Consider the following 18,326-nt stretch of genomic DNA (forward strand, 5'->3'; position numbering starts at 1 on the left):
ATAAATGATAACCTCTTATAGGCTTTACCTATCTGTGAGTGGAGTGATGACAAGTCTGTCAGTACAACCAAGGAACTCATTCTGATAAATGAAATCTACATCTGTTATCTGAACAATGCACTGATCTGTGTCCTCCTTGAAATAAAATCTTGCTTGTTTCAACCACTCGAAATCTGTGGGGGATTTTATATGCATCCTAGTCTGAAAAGAAGAAATTATAAATCAATTCAAAATGCAGGCATTGATTGATGTAAAGACAATACTTCTTTTTAATTATCATTCATTCTTTAGCAAAAAAAAAATTAGGAAGATATACAATATCTATAAGACAATCTTAAAAAACAACATTCTAATAAAAATGTATTTGGAACTATACCAAGTCATCAAAGATGTCTCTCTGATGCACATGAATGGTAACAAGTGTTTCATATTTCACTCTTTCCATTTTTGTCAAGTCATGTGTTGTTTGTTCAATCAAGCGGTTCAACATGTCAAGGAATCTTTGATTTGTAGTGGGCATAATTTTCTTGTCTCCTCTTGTATGCTGCAAAGCATATTCTGCATCCTTTGTCCAAACCATTTGGATTCCAAGAAGTCCAACCTAGACAAAGTATAAGAATGAGAATTACTTTAGACATAGGATTATCTTCTATTTATTGCTTTTTATAAATCTGCCTTCACAGAATTAAAATGACCAGATTCATACTTCATCATCATCTTTCAAGGGCCTTTCAAAAATTACATCTTCTTACTGCATATACTGTAAAGTATCTTGTATATATAATACACACTCATGTAAAATCAGGGACTGTATTATTATTCACAGTGCAAAAAAGTATGAAGGACGCAACATCAAAAATCACATAGAAGTCCATCCACACAAAAATCTTGAACCAATTGTAGAAAGTGTCCGATACATTCCTGAGGCATGTTCAACAGAGTTTTCCTATACCTGCAACACAAATTTTGGCAAGCACTCTCTCTCTGTTGAACACTCCTCTAGAGTCATACCTGTTTGGTCATACACCAATCAAGCTTTGTTTTCCTGAACACTATAATAAATTTGATAAAGATGCATGGCTCCATGCTGACACTTTGCTATTTTTTGCTCAGGTGAGCTAGAATCACTAGTGAGGGTAAATAGAAAGGGAAGCATAGTTTACATTCATGTTTCTAGCTTGAGGAAGGGCACAAACAAGGAATTAATGGTACGCGATAAGACAATTGAAGCTTTACAGGTCTGCAAAGAAAGGATATTATTATACTTTCATGTTAAATACTGAAATCTGATTGGTTTAGACGCAGTAGATAATCCGTTCTATTACCCTCAGCGTTTGCAACAAACTTGGCAACGGGTAACACAACGAATTGTTAATGCGCGTAAATTATGCGCATACGGTTCGCCGTAGAATTCACGTCATTTCTATATAAAAGCAGTAAAAATATTCTCTAAAATTAAGACATTCAGTATAATAAAATAAATAGTGCCTGTTTGGGAGGATAACAGTTGAAATTGACACCCTGAGGAAACCATTGTCAACCTCTGCTTGACAATGGTTTCCTCGGGGTGTCAATTTCAACTGTTACCCTCCTAAACAGGCACTTTTTATATAATGTTAAAGTCTTCATTTTGTTTCAAAGCAAAAACAAGTTTTACCTGTGCAGGAAAATTTGCTAAGAATCCCATTAACTCAAACTCTGGGGTGATAATGTTTCTCCAAGCATCACGTATAACTCCATGAAGGGATTTCTGTTGTTCCTTGAGCAGGTCTCCAATCCATACTTCTACATTTCCTTTAGCAATGACAGCTGATTCCAGCTTTAAAACAAATAATCAAATGCATGGAAATCAGCATCTTTCATATTTTATTTAAAACCAGTTTCAAACAACTATTCATCTTCATCAATAAATACCATAATCTTTTCTCCCTCTCTCGATACAACGGAAAGAATCCTGTCATAGTCTTTTTCATGAAACTCTACTTCATTGACATTTTCAAAAATGCCTAAAAGGTGAGACTGAAACAGAGAAATTTAAAATATTACCTGTAATATAACGGCACATTTTCAAACATTAAATAAGTAACACAAACATTATTGTTACACTTTCATGTTAAATACTGAAATCTGATTGGTTAAGACGCAGTTCATAATCCGTTCTATTACCCTCAGCGTTAGCAACGCACTTAGCAACAGGTAACATTACAAATTGTTACATGCGCGAAAATTATGCACGTACGGTTCGCTGTAGAATTCACGTAATTCCTATATAAAAGCAGTAAAATTTTCTTAAAAATTAAGACATTCAGTATAACAAAATAAATAGTGCCTGTTTGGAAGGATAACAGTTGAAATTGACACCCCTCGAAAACCATTGTCAACCTCCGCTTCGCGTCGGTTGACAATGGTTTTCTGGGGGTGTCAATTTCAACTGTTACCCTCCCAAACAGGCACTTTTTATATAATGCTACACTATAAAAGAAAGTTTTAAGAATCAAATGTATACCACTTTTAAAATTCATGTACTTCATTTATGGCAGCATTAAGATAATGAGCAACGATGTTATTCCTATCAAATGATTCATGGCTTTCTCCCTTTAATCATAAAATCTCATTTCTGTCTTGGTTTTACTTGCCCAAAGACTTAAAATTCTTCATGCAAACTATCAGCTTACCTGGATGGTATGAGAATCACTAGCCTGACCAAGGATTTCTAAAAGAGCTGGATCAGATATGAAGAAAAATCTTGGAAAAACAAGTCTTTTCTTTTCTAGGTAGCTGTAATAGGACATTCATATATCAAATGTATACAATACTGTACTAACAATACAACAATACAAAAAGCTCACAAGTCTCGTATTGATTTAAAAAAAACAAGTAACTGTTAAAAAATAGTTTGAAATCTACATTGTTTGAAAAAGGAAGGACCTACCCTGTCAGTGATTTCTGGCACAACTCCAGTTGTTCAAGCAGATGTGGCAGAAGCTGGCCAAGGGTTTCATCTCCAACACAACAATGAACTACATTGGTACACTCATGAGCACGCTGCATTATCTTCACCCAGGACTTGTCAATGTTTTGAAACCTTTTTGCTTCCTGAAGAAATCAAAAAGATCAATTTCGCACATATACTTAATCAATTTCACACATGTACTCATTAAATTAATATTTGGATTGGCCAGCCCCCACAATTGTTAATGAACTTTTAGGTAAAAATGTTAAGTAGTCTCAAAGTTCTTCTAAAAAGAGAGAGATAATGAGGTACATTGCTATAAAAAAATATTAGCTAAGGTTTGGCAGATTTGGGACAAAATCAGAATGCTTAGTTTAAGTACATTACCTGAGGAAGTTGTTTGGCAATATCCCCTCCAACAAATACTGCTTCTAAATACACCCACAAATTCTGTACAATGAGCCAGTTCTCAAGAATGTCAGTTGTATTTGACAGTTTTGCTACCCACTCCTGAATTGTCTTCTTGAAAGGAGCATTATATCTGGAACAAAACCAACAAACATTTTCAACTTTCTGGTACACTTTGCACAAGTAATCTCAAAATCTAAATTCCTAATCAATTCATGGAGGACTCCCACCTAAAATATAAAGGTACACTTTCAACTGCATATGTTGTTATAACTTAAAGTGACAATAGCATGTTTATGTTTAAAACTAAACTAACCAAAACTACTCAAAAAATGTCTCTTAGAGGCCCTAAAAACAGCATGTCAGTATTTTTCACATACCTGTTACTGAGCAGGGAGCTCAGAACCATTAAGCTGTCCTCCAGAAATGTTATAATTTCTGATGTTTCGCCCCCTTTCAGCAGGAGTTCTCCTCTGGCTTTGAAATTGGAGAAACTGAGGATCCTCCCTGTCCAGTCATTGACCACCTGAGTCAACTTGGCCTCTATGTCCTTCTCTTTCACGGCAGAAATACACACATCCTGAAATCAAAATATCATATTTATGCTTTCTATGGTAAGGATGGTGATCAATTGCAGAATTGCAAAATGTTTAACTTCAATTCATTCTGAACGATTAACCGGTTACTCATATCAAAATAAGGAGATTTTTTACAGGTTTTTATCATTTTTAATAATTGTTGTTAAGTGTAAATAACACAGAAAGAACAATAGGAATATTCTGTTTATGTGTAAATTAAAATATAATATCAAAATCAAATCTCACAATAATTATTAAAAAATAGTGTTGGTGCAATTTTGCAATCAGTTCAACTTCTCAAAGTGATGTCTGCCAATGTTATAGATCTTGGTTTGAAATTATTATTCTTTCAGATAGTAGTTATATATATATGTTTCTGCTAAAATTTACAATTGCATTTTCTATGTAATAAATTGATAATGAAAATCAAAGTACTGACAGGAGTTGATTTTATTGGTTATTTTTGTCTTAAAATCAACGATATGTTATTTTGCTTGGTAAGTAGTTTATAATTTGTATTAGAAATATACACATTTTTATATGAATTCTCTGACTTTTTCGACAAGAATTTCGAGAAAACCTCTGATGAATCATGTTGTGTAATATTTTAAAAATAGAATTAATTCCATCAAACTATGTATCGGTATTCGAAATATTTCAAAAATTGTATGGATCCAACCAATGATAAACTCTACTATCGTTCAACCAGATGCTCGGTTGTCTCCGTTATAATTCAGACAAATAAGAGATACCGGGTCACATGATAGCTTGATGATGCGACCTCTAAATATAGACTGACTCTCTGGTTGTTGAAGATATACAGAGACAGCGGATGGTTAAATGAGCTAGACCATAATGAATACATACGACTGCAAAAAAATTTCTAAATTGTTCATACTATTTAAAATCTGACTATTTTCAAGGTATTTATAAATTCCTTTAAAAAAAAATGCTTCAGCATACATTACATCGAATTTATCGATTATTTTCAAGAACTAAGTCTTGTCAGCAGTGATTTGTGCTTAGGTCCAAACACTGTTTCAGTTTCAGTTTGCCAGAGTAACTGCATAGGAGAGTTCATTAAAATCAACTCCCAAAAATTAAAATAAACACTTGAACATAGGTACAATAATGCTAATTGTAACTGTACTTAACAGTGATATTTATAGTATTGATTAATGATTTATGAAAAGCTGAATAGACAAGTCACTGACATGTTGTTTTAACAGTCATTAAAATTACAACTACTGACCAATTTTCATCCAAGAGCTCAGTCTCCAATGTAACTTGTAACTTGTTGTATACTTCAGTGCAAAATCATGACTTAGCTGTTGCGGCTATGTATGTCATTGTATCATTGTTACGGCTATGTATGGGTCATTGTAACATTTGAATAAGGCGGAGCATCAATCAAGCGTGCAAATAGTAAGCATAAGTATATTATAGTGTGTTTGAAATGTTTATTCACTTCTTTTTTAATTGATACCAAAGACAGCAATCTAAAAACCCTCTTTGAGCTTGAGACCGACAAAATACATTAACTAAAATTTAGATTTTGGTGAGTTTTGATACTTTTTTGATTTTTGATCACGTTGTCGCATAAAGGTGTGTAAACAACATACCCCAGCTATATAATTCAAGACAATTATAATGCCTTATTACAGTATAAGAAATTGAAATTAAAAGACCTCAATGTTTAAAGAAATGGGTGAAGCAATAACATGTAGAAAAAACCTTTACTTTCATTCCTTTGCAAATTATAGGGGTCAATTTTGGATGTTTAGTTGATTCATTTTTTTAGCATAATTCTTAAACATGTACCTCAATATCTTCTTTGTATTTCAACAGAGGAGCTTTCATTATGTCTCTGAGACTGAAATTTTCAGAATCAAGGTCAAAAGTATGGCCTGTAAGCTTAGCAATTCTGTCCCAGTGGCGTTCCTTCATAGCTTTGTTGGCCATTAATTCCAAGAGGGGACAGGATTCACTGAAATCATCTATCTTTTTCTTCAAGTCTTGATAGGCTTGCCACTCTTTCAATGCCTTTGGAAGCCTGCGGCATCTGTATATAACACAAATTAAAGAATCAAAGTTTATAAGCAATAAATTAGGAGCCCAGCACAAATTAGCCCAACTACATATACCATGCACTTGTCCCGGTAATAAGTTTAATTACCTATATGATAAATTGAGATCAGGAAGATTTAACCTTAAGGTTTTTTAATATTCAAAGTTTGTTCTCAATTTAGGCCAATTAATTCCTCCCCCCCCCCCCCCCCTTGGAAACTCTTGCAAACAAAAATCTGATATATTGTAAAAGCTGGACACAATTGCTGTCTGAATTCTAATATGATTCCAGACTGATGAGGCCACAATTAATTAAATTTGGGTTACAACACACCTTCTCTGTGATGCATATTAGCCAATCAGGTTGATATATATAGTCCTAGGCAAAACAGTGGCAAGATACCACCAACAAACTTACTGATGGATGGGAAATAATTTATAATTTAGCCCATATACCATATAATACAAGTATCCATAATGCATGGTAATGTAATTCATGATAACATATTTGCAAAACATCAGGAATATATTACTTGTTTTGCATGTCACTGAGTTCACTGTTGATTTTTTCGATATCCACCTCAGTCCATAAGATATCAAAGTAGCCACTGATGACAGTCATCACACTGGAGTACAATCCATATAGTTTCTGTAGAAGCCCTAGTTCTTTTTTGATTCTCATTAGCCCAGGATACTCTGTCACAGGAAGTCCAAAGAGCTGTTCTCCAACAGAGTAGATTCCATATTTGTTGTATAACTCATCAAACTGAGCCTGAAATATGATTTGAAGTGAAATAATGTTCATCTGCAGTATATGGTAGCAAGCAAGTTTTCATATATCAAGTTGTTATGGAATACATCCTTCAAATACCTGATACACAGTCAGTCTGTCATTAGCTTCTGTTGGAGAAATTCCTTCAGACATTGGCCCTTCCTAAAATCAACCAAAGCACAATATAAATAACCTTCAATGACTTTTAATTCAACATTGCCAAATGAATTCATTTATTTCAATGCTTCATTGTTCCGCATATTTGGTTCAGAAAGACACTATAAATACTCAAAAACATGTAAAGGAAAAAGCTTTAAAATACTATCATCTCCTTCTTTCACTCCCCTTAGCATCATTACTTACAGTATCATAGCTTGTTCCAAAATCAGTAACATCTTTCTGGAAAACTTCCACAGAAGTCAGAAGTTCAGATTTGAACCCTGGTTGCACTCGCACTAATTCATCTTGTACCTTGTTCTGTAAACAACAAATTACATCTTGTGTAAATCTAAAAGGTTATTTTAATCCCTTTTCACTTGCAAATGGTTTCACCCTTCTTAAATTTGTCCAGGCAAACTTGTGTTTTAAGAGAGATTATCTGAAACATTTGAATTCGCCCACTCTTAAATTCGCCTGACGACGACGGGGACAAAAGAAAACAAGGCCAAATATTTCCCTGTATACAGTATTGTTGTATAACTCATATGATTTGAAAGTCAATTTTCATTGCAAATAATCAATACAGGTGACTCTCGATGGCTTAAAGTCCATGGGACCGAGAAAAAACTTTTGAAAAAATCCCTTTTTGAGGGATCAAAGTTCAAGTTTTCAAGAGTTTGGAATTTTCCAGGTTGACCGACGATTTTAAAGTTAGTTTTACCAGATGTTCTGATTTTGCTGTTTATTTCAGTGATAACTGTATGCATGTGCTTGAACAACATTTTAATATTCAGATCTGAATGCTTTTAAAACTAAATAGAAACAAATATTGAATAAATTAAGTCATGATAACAATTTATTCATGCATCATATTAAGACCAGATTGCTTAGTACATGTAGTACTAAAGATAACTGAGTATCACACACTGTACAATTCCTTCTCCAGCTGTATGAACTTGTTTAGCAATAATCGTTACAGCACCCGAAACGCCATTTTTTCAATCCTATCCTATCGTATCGTGTATCAATCCTATCCTATCGTGGGTGTATACTGTTCTATCGTGCGTTAATGCCATCCTATCGTGCGTTAATCCTATCAGGTTTATCGTTCAATTTTAACAGGTTTTTTTTTCGTTTATCCTATTGTGTTAATCGTCTCGTGCCTTTTCATAAGCAAGTAAATTTATTTCAATGTTGAAAGTCATTCAGAGCGCAGTATTCAAACTTTATCGAACAAGAAAATAATGTACAATCCTATCCAATACTCTATTATGATACTAATTTCCTAATTCTTTAGATCAAAATGGGTGCCAGTCAATCCGTTCTCAAACAAAACCGTCCCGGTCAATCTGTCCCTTGGTTTTTGGCTTATCCGTCCCCAATGTTTGGTCAATCCGCCCCAAAATTTTGTTCGTTATCTGCCCCCAAGTTTGGTCAATCCGCCCCCAAGTTTGGTCAATCCGTCCCCAAGGTTTTGTTTTCATTTTCTTTTTCACATACATAATGTGTTTCTATTTCACATATTTTTTGTTTCCATTTATTTTTTTCAGAATGTACATGTACATTGAATGTGTTCCATAACTTAATTAGAATAATGTGAGATTTACGTAGAATATTCGGGTTTTTTTTATATCAGTGTAGTGTTTTGTTTTTTACTGTCTCTGTATTCTAAACTTTGACAAAATACGAATCGTGTTTCAAAATCAATGTATAGTATTTACCTTGAATATAGAAGAGCGTATATTTAATTAAATTTGATCAGTGTATAGTGTTTTGTTTTTTACTGTCTCTGTATTCTAAATTTCGACAAAATACGAATCGTGTTTCATAATCAATGTATAGTATTAACCTTGAATATAGAGGAGCGTATCTTTAATTAATTTTGTTTATTTTTGAATAAAATTCTTCCAATCTTCAAGGAGACGGGCCAAATTCATAATAATCGCTAAATACCAAAGGTGGTTATAGTTTTCACACACTAATAAAGACTGTACAGGCCACAGGTGACGCTAATTGTCAAAACAACAGGTGGGTATATATAACTACAAGAGATGGTGTCATAAATTTGGATATGGAGATTTTCACAGTATACACGTCTAGTCAAGGTATTGCCATGATTGCAGAGTAGTGATGGGAAATCGGAAAATTTTCATAATCGATTATCGGAAATAATCGGAAGTGGATAATCGATTAAATAATCGAAAGTTTTAAAATTATGTTTAATTGAAACAATTCTCTGAACAAAAACTTGCGTCTTGCGTTGTATATACAGTAATATACATGTACTTGTTTCAGTTGTTTAAAGCTATCAAATATTTATTCAAATAAATCAAATATGTTAATAAAATTCAATCTTATTTACTGCACCTGGTTAGAATAAAAGAAAACTAGGAAATAAAAATATGTTGTACCATTTATAGTAACTAGGAAGTTAGGAACAAGTTTAAACTTCAAACAATAAACATAAACAATTTAAAATATTACAAATTAATTTGAAATTCAGAGTTCAAATCCCATTTCAAAAACATTAAACAAAAACAATTTTAACTGTTTTTAAACATCATAACTAGAAAGTTCACATCTGACCGAGTCACATGACATACAACTTCATGCAGTGTTTCACCAGTACCTTTCAAGGTTTTTATTCAAGAAAATGAGCAAGTCAACATTTGCACAATGTAGTCTATTATTTATTTTATTAACTATTTCCCCTGCTATACTAATTGGATCTTGATTTGCGGCAAGCATCTGCCTCGTCCGTGAGGCTTGCACATGGTGCCGCCATTTTGTTTAAACCTATTTTCGTTTTGATGTTTGAAAAAAAAAAGGTGAAAGTGTACGAAGAATTTTCGTAAATTACGGTTTTTAAATTTTTTTTAAACAATCGATTTTGAAAATATTAATCGATCATCGACATCGGGAGACATTTAGCGACCAACTTTCGATTGTCGGCGATAATCGGCCCATCACTATTGCAGAGACATACTAGTACGTAACATACGATTACATTAGTATATATACGTCCCTAGGTATTGTCATGTTTTAAATTTTGAATTTACTGGGTGGATATAAATACAAAATTACCAACATGACAATAAGAGGCCCTAAGATGATGAGAACCTTACTGGTCGAAAAAGATTTATTTTTACACTTTCAATTGACTCTAAAAATGCAGTTAATTTTAACATAAATTATAATGTGTGGTTATCATAATTTCAATATACTGTAGAACCAGCGATTACAGGCCCTACCCACGACCCTATCCACGATACCATCTCGTACTCTTTCAATGAAACAGCTGAATCCTTTGGACCCATTGAGCAAGTGGCCCAGAATGAAGAAGTGTAAAGCATTTAAAAACTATTCATACAGAAATACACGTTCTATTGATTGCAAAATCCTATGGATTATTAAGACATTTTTGGGTTTCTTTTTAGATCAATTGCCGAAGTGGAACCGATGGAAGTGACCATCAATCAGCCCATCACGTAGCAAATAGAAGATCATGGAACGAACCATCGAAAATTGTCGGACAGCAGAGGTTTCACTTACACGGTGAAAGTAAGAGATTTCATCTGACACCCCAAAAAACCCTTTTGCTTTACACAGAAGATTAATATATGTAATACGTATATTTTTTCAGCGTCTACGGAAAAACAACACCATCATGGATTGGTGTTGCAGTGTAAGATCAAAAGCCCATTGATGTCCAGCAACCGTTGTTCAGAACGGCGATAACTTTAGAAATGGGCCAAGTGCTCACAACCATCAAGCAAAACCGGGAATTGGCACTGCAGTAAAGATCATGGCAGAGGTAGGAACAATATGAATTAAAGTATTTATATGATTGGGCAATTAACACAAATTTAAAATGTGTAATGTCTAATATTTTTTACAGGTCAAGGCACACGCAAAAAATGAAGTTTTCACGTCTGCCGCCACCATTGTACAAGACGTACTGCAGGCCAGAGTCAATGAGAGTGAGCCAGACAACAGCAGACCTGACGTGGAAAAAAAAAATGCGACCAAAACATCCCGTCAACCTTGAAGATTTCCGGGTATAAAATAATTATCATACAATTATTTAATATTTTAAACTTTAAAAAATATTATCATATTGAAATGTAATTATATCACAAATTTTAGATGAACCATGCGTTTATTCCCGATTACTTCTACTTGGAAGTAGCCAAAGTTGACGACCGCCGCCATATCCTATTTGCTACACCGGACGGATTCGAGTCCCTGGCAAAAGTGAAACGTTGGTATATGGATGGGACATTTGAAATTGTACGGGCTCCTTTCTACCAGCTGCTGACAATCCATGCGTTCATGAAATCTGCTGACGCAATGAAACAGGTCCCACTGGCATTTATTCTGATGTCCGGAAAACGGAAGACGGATTATGCTAAGGTGTGAAAACTTCTTAAATAATAAATTATTATGAAAAGGTAGATTGTTGGCAATGACATATTATAATTCATATTGGTCTGTTTTTCAGGTACTCTCGGTTCTTTTGGACCACATGGAAAGACAACCCAAAGTTGACAGCATAGTTGTTGATTTTGAGGCGGGTCTCTGGCAAGCCATACGAGAGACAATGCCGGACCTTGAAATCCATGGAAGTGTGTTCCACTGGACACAGGCAGTATGGCGAAACGCAACAGAAATAGTATTGTCTTCAGCATACCAACATGACGGTGGGACTCACGACCTGATTCGCATGGTCCTAGAACTACCCTTCCTTCCAGAGAACCACATAGCACCAGCTTTTAGACAACTACGTGGACTGGCTACCACACCGCAATTAGAGGTACATTGAATTATCATATTCTCATTAATACAATATATGAGTAAGTATAATTATGTTCAAAAACTATGCATGAAATTTATTCTTAATTTTTTTTCTTTTTTTCAGGAATTGATGACGTACTTGGAGGAAACCAATGTGGCCAACCAAATGCTGGTCTGTGTATCGGCAGTCCATTCGGACGAACAATGACGTTGAAGGTTGGCATCGTTGCCTCAATGACAAGTCCCCAAATGGACTTTCAACATATTGGTGACACTTCTCCACCAAGAGGCGTCACTACTTCCCCTCCAGCGGAAACTGGTATCGGAAGGAAAGCTTTGCCGCCAACAGAGGAAAACTGGCCAACAGCAGTGAATCTTTCGTTTGTGGGACAAGTATGAAGACAAGCAACTTCGTTCTCGTCGGTTCCTCTTCCTCTGTGGTAAAGTCATTGGACCAATCGACAAATAGACTTAACATTACTGACTGACAAGAGAGTTCTTCAGATTCTTTCGTCGCCTCGCTGCTACATTGCGTTATAGGATCTGAAATCTCTCAGAATGACAGTTCACTGGTTGGGTTTGTATATGTGGAATTAATTGCGAGCATTGTAAAGCTTAAAATTATTCTCAGTTCTGTATTGATTAATCATATGTTCTTTTTCAGATTTTTTTTTAATTTCACGTTCAACTTGTTAAATATAGAAATAATTTATTTTGATAGTTTTGGAATGAAATTTTTTTATACAGACCCTGAAACGTACTACTACACCACACGCTCGCTGCACACTCGCTACCCGCTCGCTGCACGCTCGCTAAAAGGTTCACACGAAACGCTGAACGGTTTACACGAAACGCTGCACGCTTTGCCCGAAACGCTGAACGGTTTACACGAAACGATTCTCGCACGAAACGATTTGCTCGCTTTCCACACGCTTTGGACACGCTTTTATCCTGATCGATTCGGGTCCTCTCGGATTTTTACCCTGACTCTGTTAGTAAGAATTAATTTTAAGAAAACACGAAATAATAGAAATACTGATATTAGAAACATATATCTACAGAAGTATTGAATTTATTAATTAAATTAATTTGGTACTTATATTTAAAGCAAAAAAATTTTTATTCACAGAATTCGCCAAAAATATTAGTTTTATAAATATATTTATTGCTCAAAAGAAATATCCATGATTCTTATTAGATTCGTAAATAATAAAAATTCCAGAGAAAAAAGTTACCGTAACACAATATGCAATACCAAAGATAAAATCCGTATGATTACCAACTGAAATCGGTTTTTCAGTATTCGGCGGGATTTGTTTTTTCTTCTCACGTTAATATTTTTATTGGTTTCAGAGAATATGATGTAAAAATACTAACTGTAAATAAACCTGTAATTATTTACATTGATAATTTTGAAAGTTATGTAAAATGAAATTAGTCACATAAGTTAGAAAATGCTATAAAACAACCGATTATTTTTTTTTATGTCGAATCATTCGCGTAAATAAATGTTCCGTACATAATATCACAGAAAAAAATCAATGGATTAAACAATAAAGAAAGTTGTCATTACTATTTCGCATTTCGGAAAGAACAAAAAATAAAAAATGATTTAGATTTTTGTCTCAATATTCGTATACATAACCGGCGCCCCGCATAACGGCGTACAATATATCTATCATAATTTATTTGAATTAAGTACCATGCATATAGATTCCCATTATAATTAATTGCATGTGTACATTTTAGGAAAATTTCAGTGTGTTAATTACTTGTAGTTTTCCGTTATCAGTGTTTAAATAATTAGAATAATAACTTGTAGAACTATTTTTAATCGGGATTCAGAAGAATTTACTTCCCGTATTTCATAGAAATGAACAGTATATTTTCTTTCTATGTTTACATTTAATTTTGTTCAAATTAATGTTAAATAATCTATCATTGAAATTGTGTGCATCATCAAATACTGATTCCGACTACCTTGAAGTCATTAAATTTCTATTGGCTATTGACAAAAAAAAAGAGACGCGTGACCATCCAATGAAAACGAATACACAGAGTTTGATTGACAGGTTCAGCCAGGTGCAGGTCTACCCGATGTTCGAGATTATGTGTACTGGTTGTATACAGCCGAATAGTCTCAGTCTTCTTTTAATACGCGTACTTTTCTTTTGTTTGTTAAAAATTAATTCAATTTTGTAAAAAGATAAGTATATAATTTCTTATACATGTAGATTTTTTTCACGAGAATATCTCAAAGGAGTTTTGCCAATCACAAACAGTTTAAAGTAATGTTTAACACGAGCGCTTATTTGAAACAATTAAATTGTCAGAGTTCCGAATGAAATCTGATGAACGTTTCACACGGTTCTCGCACGCTTTGCCCGAAACGATTTACACGCTTTGCCCGAAACGCTGCACGCTTTGCCCGAAACGCTAAACGGTTTACACGAAACGCTTCACGATTCACACGAAACGCTAAACGGTTTACACGAAACGCTAAACGGTTTACACGAAACGTTTCTCGCACGAAAGTCGCACGCTTTTTTTGTGTAGTAGTACGTTTCAGGGTCTGTATATTTGAGATGAAAATTTCAGAAGCATTTTTATTCCCTTTTTCTGATAAGAATATGTTTCTTAGCTTTTTGGGTTTAATAATTTATTTTTTCCAATGAAATTTTAATTTTTACCTTAGGGTTTAAATTTTTATTTTTTACATTTAAAATTATGGCTCTTAAAGAGGAGGCCTCCACGTGGCAAGAGCTGGGCAACGGTATCAACATTCCTTCTCTCTGGGTAGAAATGAGTAATAACATGATACCGGCAGACATCCTCATAAATTATTTATATAGCTATTTGGAAATGATAGATTTTTATATTACTTTAAATATCATTAATATAGCCATTTAAATATGAATCCATTTAAATAAAAGCAAAATAAAACAAAACAAAAACTAATGAATCTACCGGGGGGCGGATTGACCAAAATAATGTGTTAATTAACATTATACCAAAACTAAGGGGCGGATTTACATTGCCTATATAATTATACGATGGGACGGTTTGACCAAATTTTGGCGACGGATTAGCCAAAATATAGGGGACAGATTGACCGGGACGGTTTGATTTGGGTACGGATTGACTGGATTTCAATCAAAATTAACCAATATAGAATGTAAATCATATCTATTAGCTGTGGAAATAAAAAATTAATGCAAACTATCGAAGTTCTTGGGTACAAGGTAACATGTTTACCTGTATATCGAATATATTTAATCGTACGCGGAGTGTATACCTGCATGAACATTAACTTGTATGTAATATAATTCGTTTTTGATGCATTCTTGTTTTACAGAAACAAAAGTATTTATGATATATTTTATATTTACTTAGAACAAGAGTTGTATTTTAATTAAACCCGCTATTTGGTCATTGTTAAACATTCTGTAAATGATGCAATATTGATTAACAACGTGGCATTTGTTATTAACAAGAAATTCCACATGTCTTTATTCATATGTGTTCTTTCCCAAAATTCTGCCATTATCAGGTTAATCGTGAAGATCGTTAAATGCGATCATACCTTTATCATGGACATCGTTTATCATTTCCTATCGTGCGTGCGTTAATCCTAACCTATCGTGCGTGAATCCTATCCTATCGTTTATCTTGTAAAAAATAATGTTGCGTGTACTGTATAATGACAAAGATGATGATTTACATAATATCTGCAGATTTGTAATTCATTAAGCTTTGACTCAAAATTATCGTCTAGTCTCAATTACATCAGCTCATGCGTCTCATGCCTGCAGCCATTTAAATGACCAAGTATCAGTGTTAATTAGGTAACGCTTGCATATACACAGCAACTTTGAGGTATCAAGAGTAAAACGGGACTGCAGTTTGACTTCGATGGAACATGAGATTTCGAGAGATCAAGAATTTGAGAAATCAAAAGTAAATTTGCTTAGTTAGGCTGTTTAAAATTAATTCTACGTTTAACGTAACCCGCGCTCGTAGATTTCGGTGAAATTGTCGTTTTGAAAAAACAAACAAATTCGGATTTGAAAAAGTCGTTCCGGTTTGGGTATTCATTTAGCGACTGAATTCTACATCCTGTATGAGAGAAAAACATGCTCAAAGATAGCATTGAGGTATTCAGTTTTCACAATACGAAGAACATGAAAGTCTACGCCACTATCAAAGTAAAAAACCAACAATAATGGATCAGACAAACACATGATCGAAGTTGGCAGTAAAAATCTTATTTGAGATTGTTTAATGTCGGTTGTCAAGTCACAAAGCCTGAACCATGCTGAACCAACTTCCGCCCAAAAAGACAAAAACGAGGTTTGTTGTATATATTTATTTAAGTGATCCATCAACAACTGAAATAACTACCCATCTTATTTAATAAAAACTCAGAATGTGTACGGTTAAGTTATTTTTGCATTTTTTTAAAAAGGGGGAAGCTTAAGCAATTTCTTACCACCGCTGTACTGAAAAGATATAAAAAGAGTTAAAAAAATTATACCTTTCTCCATAGACTTCAATATTAGCCTCAAGATGTGATAAATTTGTTCCTTTTTAACTTTTGTTCAATTTCAAAGCTGAATGACCCTATAAAATCATACAAAGATTTCAGTGTTCGAACTACCAATATTTGGTTTTAAATATAATGATTGCGGATGTAATACCTTGAAGTGAAGCAATGCATTTAAGTCAGCATAATTTACTGATTTAGATAAGAGTTTTGACATGATAATGACTGCAAATCCCTTTCATTTGAAATGCATCTACATTTTTAATAACATGTTCAGGAATAACAATTCATTCATTCACAATGTATAATAGGAAGAAACTAACAGGTGGCCCAGCTAAAGTGGAAGAATGGAGAGAAGTGGAATACAGGGTGGCAGTTATTTCAAGAACCCTGTCTTGAGTTCTTAGAAGTAGGTACAGTGAATCTTACAACACAACTCTGATATGTTAAATTTTAAAATGTGTCATTATGAAAATGTATGAAATAATATCATTATTTTGATTGTAGATAATCTGTGAATCACATGTGTTGTGCAACATTTTCCCTGAAAAAAAAAAGTTTTCCCTTCGGTTGCTATGTTGATGTAAATCCATTGGATGTACCACTTGATGTGCTTGCAAGTCATTCCACTTCTCGTGCAGTATACATGATGTACCCACAGAAAGGATATAAACATAAACTAGAACTGTCCTAATGGGACTAATACCCCCGCAAGGCTAATTTCAAATGGGACATATAATTGAATTGATTAATAAAGGTTTGGAACACATACAAAAAAAAATTTCTAGAATTGTAAAAAAAAAAAAATTAGTTAACAAAGAAAAATTAAATTTAAAATTGTTAGAATTTCACTGTAAATACATATCTATAACAGTAATACATTTACAAATGTATGTATCTAATGATATATTTTTTTAATTTAATCGATTTAAAGAAAAACCAACAAAATGACAATAACCCCTCCCTTTGCAGTGAATAGAAATACCGGTAGCCAAGCAATGCTCTTCTGTTGATAAAACTTTCAATATCTTTCTAATAAGAGTCTTGACAGATGCAATTAGTTGTTTCAAATTTTCCTCACTTTCTCCTATGGCACAATGGAACTCCATATCAGAAAATTGATCCCATAGGACTATGATTTTCTTTGATGAACTTGTAAAATTTAATAAACTCCCAAAACATTACCATAATTACCATACTATGTAAAAATATATAAAAAAAGAAAATTTAATATTACAAACAATTTTAAAATTACCAAAACACTACAATCATATCAGTAATTTTGAATTTCATTTAAATTAATGCCCAATAGGGTCACTTCATCAATTTACTTGACAAATAAATTTAAACAACCTCTAAAAACAGTTTAACTTCTTTATTAATAATTATATTATACATTTCCTTATAATGATAGACCTTTTGGTTTACATGAAACAGTTTTAAAATAGCCCCAAAACCATCACCCATTTTACAGATTATCAATTTCCCCTAAACACATGCTCCATCTGAACCATGGCTCAGATAATGGCTCCCTTGGGACAAATGAATTCAGCCACACTTGTCTTTGATGTTCTTATTAGCTCCTAAGAATTTATCATTGACAAACAAAAACTTTGCATTGTCAGTTGAAAGAATACTTATAAAAAAAAATTTTTTTTATTAATTAAGACATAAAGACAAAAAACTACATCTGGATGTATTTATATAAATATATTTTAGAGTGTTTTCTATTAATTAATTAATAAAATCTGTAAGGATTACCTCCCTTACTTTTCAACATTAGTGTACAATATATAGAATAAGGAAAATGAAAACTGTCATAAAATCATTAAATCTTGTCTGATCTTAAAAAAAATTGCAGGTGCACATCTTCAGATGGTGTTCAACATATGTAAAAATTTTCAAACTGTTCCATGCAATAATAAAAAATTCTATAGGGGGGACAAAGTTGCGTCTACAGACAGACGGACACACGGACAGACAGACGGACGGACGGACGGACAGGGTGAAACCAATATACCCCCCTAAACTTCGTTTGCGGGGGTATAATTA

General features: G+C 33.6%; 1 protein-coding gene and 1 long non-coding RNA gene across 3 annotated transcripts in view; one reads left to right on the top strand and one right to left on the bottom strand.

Moving 5' to 3' along the window:
* LOC105329886 (dynein axonemal heavy chain 8) overlaps positions 1-18,326 on the bottom strand; it is a 102,496-nt gene that overhangs the window by 40,601 nt on the left and 43,569 nt on the right. For both annotated transcript variants that reach the window (XR_004596080.2, XM_034445845.2), the window contains exons 29-40: positions 7,142-7,255; positions 6,878-6,940; positions 6,540-6,778; positions 5,761-6,001; positions 3,742-3,941; positions 3,341-3,494; positions 2,933-3,096; positions 2,676-2,778; positions 1,915-2,019; positions 1,658-1,819; positions 377-601; positions 29-201 (exon numbers count right to left, since the gene is read on the bottom strand). Coding sequence is in view for 1 of the 2 variants with exons in the window: in XM_034445845.2 (XP_034301736.2) it covers positions 29-201; positions 377-601; positions 1,658-1,819; positions 1,915-2,019; positions 2,676-2,778; positions 2,933-3,096; positions 3,341-3,494; positions 3,742-3,941; positions 5,761-6,001; positions 6,540-6,778; positions 6,878-6,940; positions 7,142-7,255 (1,943 nt within the window). In the remaining variant the exon portion in view is untranslated. The remainder of the gene's footprint in view (positions 1-28; positions 202-376; positions 602-1,657; positions 1,820-1,914; positions 2,020-2,675; positions 2,779-2,932; positions 3,097-3,340; positions 3,495-3,741; positions 3,942-5,760; positions 6,002-6,539; positions 6,779-6,877; positions 6,941-7,141; positions 7,256-18,326) is intronic.
* On the top strand, positions 15,775-17,085 carry LOC117682796 (uncharacterized). The gene is made up of 3 exons (XR_010711040.1): positions 15,775-16,081; positions 16,586-16,683; positions 16,782-17,085. It is a non-coding gene; the product is annotated as an uncharacterized lncRNA (long non-coding RNA).

This window comes from Magallana gigas, chromosome 2 (genome assembly GCF_963853765.1).
Source record: "Magallana gigas chromosome 2, xbMagGiga1.1, whole genome shotgun sequence".
NCBI lineage: Eukaryota > Metazoa > Mollusca > Bivalvia > Ostreida > Ostreidae > Magallana > Magallana gigas.